The following is a 10,212-nucleotide window of genomic DNA, read 5'->3' on the forward strand; positions in this document are numbered from 1 at the left end:
GTACCGACCGGCAGGGAGCCAGGCGACATGGCTTAGCAGGGCGCTAGCACAGTCAGGATGGCCGAGCGGTCTAAGGTTCAGGTCGCAGTCTCCCCTGGAGGCGTGGGTTCGAATCCCACTTCTGACAGAAAGCTTTTGAGCAGCAGCAGCTGACCATTGAGTTCCACACCTGATTGGCCACCTCCGCATGGAGAACTCATCCACTCATCGAGTTCTCTCGATGAAGTTCTACATTTGAAGAGTTTAGAGCTGAAGTGAAATCAGCTTTAGCAGGTCGATTTCTGCTCAGGGAGGAGTGCAATGCATTGTGGGTTATTATGTAGTTTGCTGTAGTGTAAACGCTTTGCATACTGTCTGATGGACTGAGTAAGCAGGATGCAGGATGGATAGTATGAGTATGGAAGGATGTAGTAGGCAGTATGCGGTTTCGAACACAGCCCAGAAGTCCAACCCCATCTGCCGGCTAGCAGTGAGCAGCTAACTCAACCACAACCAACAGCAGTCGGGATTTATAGTCTTTTAACAATCTATCAATGAGCACCTGCCCTTCCTCACTGCTCCATGTCTGACCTCTGACCTCCAGACAGTTTCTAAGTCTTTCTTTGTGCGTCTGCTTCTTCTGACTCGTGCCGTCGGTTTTGTTTATTCTGCTATTCCAATTTGTCTCCCAGAAGGTAATTGTGTTTTTCTCTTGTATGTTTCTTGATTAACTTTGACGCAGCAGTTTTGAAAACGTCTGCGTTGTTCTGCTGCTGTCCGTTTCATCTTGTACAACTCCCACTGTGACCTTTGACCTGCATTCAGTTCGGTGGGGGAGGGGGGCCTTTCACACCCACACACAGGGTAGGGTTGTCAGTCAGGATGGCCGAGCGGTCTAAGGCGCTGCGTTCAGGTCGCAGTCTCCCCTGGAGGCGTGGGTTCGAATCCCACTTCTGACAGAGAGCTTTTGAAGTTAATCAGATGTGTGGTGCTGCTGTGCCGTCTGAGGGTGGTGGAAACTAAACTGTTAGCCGAGAGGTTTCTGGCGTCGAGGCGTTGTGTTCTGCGACGGAGTTTGCAGTGTTGCGTTTCTGAAGCATGGCTGCTGGCTGTGATTTTTAGGCCCATCTATACACCCACGTTTACACGGACCAAGAAGTCCTCCCCCTGACGGGACTGCAGGTGGAGCAGATTGTAAATGAGTCAAATCGACACCTGCGTGGACCCGCCTCACTCGGAGCGGATTGTATTTCTGATCTGACTGTATGAGGCCGTCCACACCGCTCGATAATCTGCTTGTGCTTCATAAGAACGGCGGCTGTCGTCGCAGCAGATGACTGGTTCTCTCGTACGTAGTGACGGGATGACGTGGCAGTAAACAGGAAGCGGGAATTAATAAAGTGAAACAAAGAGAAGAACTGGAGGATGTTCTGGAAGATCAACGTCAGACCTGTGAAGAGAGAATTTCGTCATGCACGCCACACTACGTAGCAGAGCTACAGAGCCAGCACCGTCAGGATGGCCGAGCGGTCTAAGGCGCTGCGTTCAGGTCGCAGTCTCCCCTGGAGGCGTGGGTTCGAATCCCACTTCTGACAGACAGCTTTTGAACAAGTGTGTCGCTCACAGCCTTCTTCACATTCAGACCACAGATCCATAAATTACACTTGAAACTGACTTTGTCATCAGCCGAAGCTACGCAAACAGAACGGCACCATGGTAGTGAAGCACCCACCGTAAGAACTAGTGAATATCTCACATATTTATAAAAAGATTAATAAATTCCGTCACTATGTCACATTATGATTCAAGCTGTTACAATGGCTGACACTGAAAATGACTTAAACCAATAAAAATGGTTCGAAGTGAAGCTGTTCGTTCATGTTTTTGTCCTTCATCGAGGCTTCTCTTTGATGTTGTTGAATGGGATGAGATCCTCTTCTCAAGTCTTTAAAGCTTTTGGTTTTTGCACCTTAAGGTCGTTCAGTCTTTCCAGACAGTTCAGTCATTTCTGAGTCGTACCTTCAGTATATTCGACTGACACAGTTGGGTTGGTGGTTGTGAATGTGGAGCTTGTGTCCAGCAGGGGGCAGCGGCGAGCTTCCTGCATTCAGGCAGAGTCGGAGAGAGCGGTTGTGCTCCGCCTGCCTGTTGGAAGGCGCGCCGACGGTTCGGTTCCCCGGCGGAGAGCGCCGCGGCTCCGGCAGGCGGAGGTTCCTCCTCCTCTGACCTACATTCCGGCTCTGCACGCCGCCCTGCAGCGAGGGGGGGCGTTTCAGCGCCTGAGAGGAAGCAGGCACACACAGTCAGGATGGCCGAGCGGTCTAAGGCGCTGCGTTCAGGTCGCAGTCTCCCCTGGAGGCGTGGGTTCGAATCCCACTTCTGACAGCACTTTTTCACTCTTCTTCAGACATTGGTTTTACGCCTGGTTTACTGGCTTCTGTTGGTCTCTGTAATCCTGTTGTTGGATTTAAGGTGTGGTTTAATCTTTAATCGAGGAAGTGAGCCAGTTTGGTTTCTGCCACATTTCTTTTTTCCTCAAACTTCACCAACGACAGTCAGACAGCATGAAATCCTGACGAGGAACTTTCAAGACTTTCAGTATTCATGAGAATGCTGTGGAGTACCGCTGAGTACTCCAATATTTGATTTGTATAAGATGCACAACATCTTTACTTTGAAAAATAATGAATATAAAATTAATAATTAATGAAATTAGAAAATAAAAAGTCATCAGTGTGTTACTTGTGTAAGAGTTCCACAGCAGGATGATCTCAGGATCTAGAATGGCTCTAGAACAAGACTATTGTAGGATGTGGAAGCGTTCCAGGTTGTGTTGAATCTCCAGAACCTGAGTGCTGCAGAATGTCACTGACTACTGTTTAAAGGCTATGAAGGGAGCACCTTCTTCAGCGTGAGAGCTCCAGAATGATTCAGAGTTCGAGAATGTGTCGCAGCTGTTTGACGCTCGGATCCAGCAGGCTGAGCAGTGACCGGCGGTTCCTTCCTTGTCCTCGGCGTTCTCAGGCTATCGCTCCGTGCCGCTGCAGAACGGCTACAGTGAGAACCTGGAGCTGGCGTCTCTGCTGGTCTACATCGACATCAAGCCGGCCGGGGTGAGTGGAACCCGCCGCCGCCCGGCCGCCGCCGCCGCCGCCGCCGCCGGGCGGGTCAGCTGACTGCTGTGTGGCGGTCTTTCAGAAAGCGGAGGAGGAGCTGTACTCCAGCTCCAACCAGCTGAGGAAGAAGCCCGGCGAGCTGAGCGAAGGCTTCCTGTACGACACGCACGCCAACATCCAGCGCTCGGCGCCGCTGCCGCCGCAGCACACCCTGAGCAGGGGCTTCAGCAGCAGCGAGAGGCACAGGTACCCGACACCCTGAACCCGTGGTCCACCGGGGAACAGGTGGAGCGCCCCCAGTAGACCTGAACGCACACAAGCAGAGGATCACCCCATTGGCCGAGGATTTAGGATTAACCCTGACCCCTAAACCCTGAGGCCGGGGATAATCTGATTACTAACCCTAACCCTAACCCTAGCCCTTACTCACCTGAACCCTACTGATACACATTTTGTACAGTTTTGATAATTACAAAAATCAGACTTTCCCCCACGGACCACTAGAGGGAGCTCCACCATTTGAGAGTCTCTGAATGACACATTTCTCTAAATTCACACTTTTTAATTCCAAATGGTAACATGTTTTTTTGTTTGAGCTTCATATATATTTATTATAGCAATTTTTATTCATTCACTTTTTAATTTATTTTCTGTACAGGTTGTGTTTATAGCTATTTCTATTTTCGTTTTCATTTTGATAGTGTCACTTGTTAATTGAAAAGGTTTTATCTTCTTCACTTTAAAATGAACATTTCTCGTCATTTTCTGCATGTTTGAATGTTTCAGATGTTTTCAGGAACTGGGATGTTTTCTCTTGGTTTCTGACTGCAGGTCTAAAGAGAAGAAGATAAGCAACAGTAAGTTTTACTCCTGAAGACTTCAGAAATCCAGCGACTGAACCGCAGACTTCAGACGAAAGGCGGCAGTTTTCCCTGTTTTTCCTCCAGAAAACGGCAGCAGAGCCGCTTCAGATGGAATCTTTCTGTATTTATTGAGTTTTTCAGAGCGCAGACCGTCAACAGTGTTCATGAAGTCCGGCTTCGGTTTGATTGTATTTATTTTAAATTCCACAGCTGCAGGATGAAGGACGGGAAATGAAACCAGACAGAAACATTCAAATCAGGATTTGTGAAAAACAAACCTTCATCATTGTGTCTTAAATTTGTTTTACTAACTTGCTCATTTATTTATCGGCGCTTGCTGCTTCAGTTCATGTGTCTCCTTGTTTTAGTGCTAACACATCCTAGAAATGTGCTTTTGTTTAAATTGACAACTTAAAAAAATCTCATATAATCAAACTATTTTTAAAAATGTGACTCATAACTGCCCCCTAGAGGGCAACACTAACATTTCATAAAGCGATGAATATTTCACTGTTTTTAAATCTGCGATTATTTCAATCTGTAAATAAATAATGAGGCACTTTTCTGCTGGATTTCCACTAAATGCTTAAAAAAAATTCATTGAGCTTCTGCATATTTGAATCAAACTGAGGTCTTTTACAGTCTTTGCCAAATTCAGATTTTTCGCCTGTCGTGCAGCTAAAAGTGAATATCTGTGGGAAAATGTGGGATTACAAATTAAGAATTCAGGAAACAACAAAAATTAAGAAATATGTAAACTGATGAAAAACAATATACGGGGAGGAACAAAAACTGGTGCATAAAATAATTTGAAGTAAAAGGAAATGAGCGAGTGAATACAACGTGGGAGTGAGTGTAGAGTTGAGTGTGGTACTCATGGTAAAAGTGAATTGTTTTCGTTTTCCCTCCTTCGCTCAGCAGCTCGTCGCGTTGACTCGTCTCTTCTGGGAACTTCTTGTTTTTTAATCAGTAAAATCAGCTGTGATGTTTCTGCTGTTCTGATCCCAGGAATGAAAACGTGTTTGCAGCCTGTAGCGCCCCCGTGTGGCGTCTCTGTGAAATCATTCAATAAAGTCCTGCTCTGTTCAGCCTCTGGAGGGACTCCAGCTCATTTCACCTTTGACCCGCATCCAGCTGGGGGAGGGGCTGGGTGGGGGAGGGGCTTGTTTAACCGCTCCTGTGGTGAGGCGCTGGCAGTCAGGATGGCCGAGCGGTCTAAGGCGCTGCGTTCAGGTCGCAGTCTCCCCTGGAGGCGTGGGTTCGAATCCCACTTCTGACAGCTCTGTTTTCCTTCAGACGGCTCTGTTCTGTCAGCGCGAGGCTGAACCTTCTTCGTCAGACGCCGCATGTCTCTGGTTTCGGTTTCGGCTGAAGACATTTGGTTTCCTCTCTGCTTAAAACTGAACTTAAGAAAAAAAGGGTTTTTTTTTTTTCAATTGTCACTAAGAAATGGTCTTTCTGTAGCCTTAACACTTTTTTAAGGTCAAAATGAAGATTTTTTTGTTTGTTTTTTTCATTTAAAATTATCTTATGCCTTAGAACTTTTTAAAGTGAAAAAATTGATTAAAAAACATTCAATTTGCTCTACTAAACAGTCTTACTGTAGCCTTACCACTGTTTGAATTCACTTGACCATTTTTTTTTGTTGAAATTAAGAATTTTTCTTTGTTTTTTCACAAATACATGGTCTTACTATAGCCTCACCACTTTTTTAAACTGGAAATTGATAAAAAAAAAAAAACCTCAATTTTCTCTAAAAGTCTTGCTATAGCCTTACCACTTTGTTAAATTTGTTTAGTTTATTTGTTTCTTTCATTTAAAGCAACACAAAAACAAAAAATGATGAAAATACATCAATGTCATCAGTTTGGACACAAAACAAACGAAAGAAAAGGAGCAGAAAGAAGAACAATCTTATTATATCTGCCCCTTTACATACAAATTATTTAAACTGATACAATTAACAATCAAAAACTCATTTTCACTGAATCAAAATTTTCACCCGCAACAACTTAGTTTTCATTTTCATATTTATCCAATGTGGGGTTTTTATATGTTTCTTAAATGTCGTAATTGTTTTGCACTCTTTGATTTCCTGTTTCAGAGCATTCCATAAGCTCACTCCTTCAACCGCAATGCTTCTTTCTTTGAATTTGGTTCTGAGTCTGGGTTTTATGAACTCGTCTATTCCTTTAAGATTGTATATACTGGTTTTTATTCCAAATATATTCTGAAGATTTGCAGGCAATAATTTCCACTTTGCCTTGTACATTATTTTTACTTCAATCAACAATATCATGGAATTTCAATACTTTCAGTTCAATAAATAATGGATTTGACCACTATTTAAAAAAGTCAAAATTAAGAAAAACTTTTTTTTTTTGCAAATTTTCATAAAAAATTGCCTTACCACTTTTTCAAGGTCAAAATTGAGAATTTTTTTTTGTTTTTTGATTAAACATTATCTTACTATAGCCTTTTTTGTTTTAAAGTGAACATTGATTAAAAAAACATTCAATTTGCTCTAATAAATAGTCTTACCACTGTTTTGAATTTGAACAATTTTTTTTTTTTTTTGCTTTTTCACTGATGAATGGTTTTACTCACTTTATCACTTTTTAAAGTAAAAATTAAGAATTTTGGGGGCTTGTTTCACTAATAAATGGTCTTACTATAGCCTTACCACTTTTATAAAGTCAAAATTATGATTTTTTTATTACCAATTTTCATAAAAAATGGTCTTACCACGTTTTAAAAGTCAAAATTGAGAATTCTTTTTGGCCAATTTTCATAAAAAATGGTCTAGCCTTACCACTTTTTCTAAAGTCGAAATTCAGAAACATTTTTTTTTTGCAAATTTTCATAAAAAACGGTCTTACTATAGCCTTACCACTTTTTTTAAATCAAAATTGATTAAAAAAATATTTAGTTTTCTCTAATAAATAGTCTTGCTATAGCCTTACCACTGTTTTAAATTTGAATTTGAACATTTGTTTTGTTTTTTCACTAAAAAATGGTTTTACTCACTTTATCACTTTTTCAAAGTCAAAATTAAGAATTTATTTCACTATTAAATGGTCTTACTATAGCCTTAACACTTTTTTGAAGTTGAAATTAAGGCAAAAAATTTTTTTAGTTGAAAATAAGAAAAAAAAATCACTAATAAATATTTTTAGTTTTATTAAAGTCAAAACTGAGAAAATAAATTTGTTTTCCAATTTTCACTCATAATTGGTCTCCCTTTAGCCTTACCACGGTTTTAGTTTTTGAAATTAAACAACAAAAATTCTCCCATTTCCAGTAGTTGATGGTCTCATAACGGTTTTGCAGCAGAGGTCGTTGGGTGGCCGTAGGTGACCTGACTGACTGACTCTGATTTGACTCCCATCTCCTTCCAGTTTTCACTCTCGGACGGTCTTACGGTCTTACCACCGCATTCATCTGACGTGTTTTGACATTTTGCAGGATTCTTAGATTTGTGTGAAAGTTTGAGAATGAATGAGAGCATTAGAACGTGGAGGAGTTCTGGAACGGGTCGTAGAACATGCAAATTCTTAGGTGTTATCAGTTTTTATAACTTAATTCTGTTTCACACACTCGTTAATTGTGAATGTCTGTTTTTGGTTTTAATAACTATTTTTAATTACAGATTGATCTTTTCACACATTTCCTTCTTGTCTGTTGGGTGTTTTAGTCTCTTTCTGGTCATTTTTGATAACTTTTACACCTTTACTCGGTGTTTTCAGTCTGATCAGGTCATTTTTTACTTTATGTCTGAATACCTGCGATCCACATGCGGTCGGTTTTAATCCATTTGCTGTCCTCACAACCCTTTATTCACCGATGAATCAGTCATTTCCCATCGTTACAGGAAACAGGTTCAATACGTGAAAGAAAAACACATTTCAGTCGGAGCTGAAACATTTTCACAGACAATTTATTTTTGATTGAAATTATTTCACATCATCATCGTCGTTATTTTTCCTGTTGAGGATCTTTTTCGTATTTTTATTACAACAGCCACAGAGCAGCAGCAGCAATCATCAGAATAATAATAATAATAATAATAATAATAATAATGAACTGATCAGAAGAAGCAGGTCGATGCGACTGACAGACTGAAACAGAAGGAGGTTTTCACTGATTCGACGAGCCGGTTTGTCTTCAGTCAGTCAGATTGTTGGTGGGCGGAGCCTCCAGGTGAGACTGGAGAACATTTAAAAAAGTGAAGAAGAAGGAAAGTGCAGTGAGCTCCACAGGAGGCCGAACAGGGCCGGGTCACAGCTGGGGGGGGTCTGGGGGCCGAGTCCGGGTGGGGGGAGGGGCGGGTTTAGGACCAGGGGTGGGGGGAGGGGCGGGGTTAGGACTCAGGGTGGGGGGAGGGGCGGGGTTAGGACTCAGGGTGGGTGGTGGGGGGGGGTTAGGACTCAGGGTGGTGGGGGGGGGTTAGGACCCGGGCCTTTTCCACAGGAGGAACTTTAAAACGCGCCAGAAGCTGAAAATGAAGCTGCAGCCAGAAGTTTGAAGACTTTTTCAAAATATGACACAACTGGAGAAACAAACGACACCGTTGTCGATTGGTCTAATCTTTGTCAATATTTAGCTGTTTTTTAAACTGTGGTGATTTTCTTCTGTCGTTACAAAGTTGAGTTTTTTTGAATTTGCAAAAATGATTGCAGCTTTGATTCAAATTTTTCAATTTTTTAATAAAACTAGAGTTTTTTTTTAAAGTTGGATAAAAATGATATTCCCCTAATAGTAGCTTTGTTTCCTTTTTTCTAAGAAATTGCAAAAAAAAACAAAAAACAAAAAAAATTGTTGCTAAAACTGAATTTTCCTTGGCTTTTGGAAACTGCATGAATGATTTCCAGGGTGGAGGATTCAGGACTTCTGGCTGCAGCTTCACTCCGGGCCTCGTTTACGCGACGCGTTGAACTGTCAATAGTTTTTCAGCGTTTCTGGTTTCCACGGAAACCGTTTCCAAAACGTCCCCTTGTAAATACCAAAAGGCGTTTTCTCCCGGAGCGTCGCGTGAACAAGGCTTTGGACGGGCTGAAGGGCGTCTGGAGCGACGGAGTGAGGCGGAGGCTGTTCAGTCTGCGGCGGGCGGAGCCACGGCGAGGGGGCGGAGCCACGGCGTGGACGGTTCAGTCGGCCTGGTCCGCCTGCCGCACTGGGACGGAGCAAAGCCGCCCCCTCCTTCGGCTATTAGTGATCAAACCCTTTGATTGGATATAAAACCTTTCGTTTTCTTCTCCTTTTCTATATAAAACAAAAGTAACAAAATAAAAATGCAGCAACACCAACGTGCACAAAAAAAGAAAAACTGACCGACGAGAACACAGGAAACAAAACGTGATCACATCAGACTTTTTTTTGTAGATGACAGTGCACTTTGTGTAAAAAAGAAAAAAAAAAACAGAAAGACAGAAAAGAACCACACACATTAAGATGAAGGCAACGGCGGCCTGAAAAGGAGGCCGAGAGAAGATCCGAGAAAAGGATGAAGGACTGAAAAAGAGGAAGGTAGAAGACGACTATTTACACACTTATGTACATCTTACAGGGTACGAAAGGTCACGGACCGGGTCAACGGACCCGACAGAGAGCTGCTGTCATGGCACCCAATAAATAGGAGACGCTCTGAGCGCCGAGTCCTGATTGGACGGAGCTCGAATACAGACAAACCCAATGGATGCAGCCGGAGACTCGGGCGACCGTCCGTCCGTTCTGACCGGGACCGGCGGCGTTTCCATCTTTCATCGGAGGAGTTCAGACCGGGAGGAGGCCGGTGATGTTCCAGAACGAACAGAACCGTTCAGAACCCGGGACTCACGAGTCATCGGGTCCCGTTAGCTCGTTGACCGAGTCAGTCCCGCCGCAGCTGACGAGCGGTCGAGAGGAAAATAGACAACATCTGTTGGGCGTTTGTAAGAGCCTGGTGTTCACCAGCTGTTAGCTTAGCCGCTGGAATCAGTCAACTGTTAGCTTTTAGCCTAGCCGCCAGAATCAACCAGCCGTAAGCTGAACCAGCTGTTAGCGTCGCCACCGGCGTTCTGTTCTCGAACAGCCTGGCAGCGAACGAGCTCGCCAGGTTGGGTCATCCTGGAACATCAGGCGGCGGGATGTGTCTGAACGTCCTGGACGGTGGAAAAAGATGAAGACGCGGTTCGTCTCAGTCAGAACGGGACAGACGGTCACTCAGCTGGAGACCAGAACCCCCCAGAGACCGGGGACAGGGCGGGGGCGGGGGG

General features: G+C 43.5%; 1 protein-coding gene and 4 non-coding genes across 6 annotated transcripts in view; all 5 read left to right on the top strand.

The window, feature by feature from the left end:
* plcg2 (phospholipase C, gamma 2) overlaps positions 1-5,053 on the top strand; it is a 40,091-nt gene extending 35,038 nt beyond the window's left edge. For both annotated transcript variants that reach the window (XM_030096082.1, XM_030096083.1), the window contains 3 exons: positions 3,004-3,092; positions 3,178-3,341; positions 3,927-5,053. In XM_030096082.1, coding sequence (XP_029951942.1) covers positions 3,004-3,092; positions 3,178-3,341; positions 3,927-3,969 — 296 coding nt within the window. In that variant the 3' untranslated portion in view covers positions 3,970-5,053. The remainder of the gene's footprint in view (positions 1-3,003; positions 3,093-3,177; positions 3,342-3,926) is intronic.
* trnal-cag (transfer RNA leucine (anticodon CAG)) lies at positions 856-938 on the top strand. Its single transcript has one exon. It is a non-coding gene; the product is annotated as a tRNA-Leu (tRNA).
* trnal-cag (transfer RNA leucine (anticodon CAG)) lies at positions 1,492-1,574 on the top strand. Its single transcript has one exon. It is a non-coding gene; the product is annotated as a tRNA-Leu (tRNA).
* trnal-cag (transfer RNA leucine (anticodon CAG)) lies at positions 2,282-2,364 on the top strand. The gene has a single exon. It is a non-coding gene; the product is annotated as a tRNA-Leu (tRNA).
* A 101-nt stretch (positions 5,054-5,154) lies between the features above and the next one.
* Positions 5,155-5,237, top strand: trnal-cag (transfer RNA leucine (anticodon CAG)). Its single transcript has one exon. It is a non-coding gene; the product is annotated as a tRNA-Leu (tRNA).
* Positions 5,238-10,212: the final 4,975 nt, after the last annotated feature.

The sequence above is a fragment of the Salarias fasciatus genome, chromosome 7, assembly GCF_902148845.1.
Source record: "Salarias fasciatus chromosome 7, fSalaFa1.1, whole genome shotgun sequence".
Classification (NCBI taxonomy): Eukaryota; Metazoa; Chordata; class Actinopteri; order Blenniiformes; family Blenniidae; genus Salarias; species Salarias fasciatus.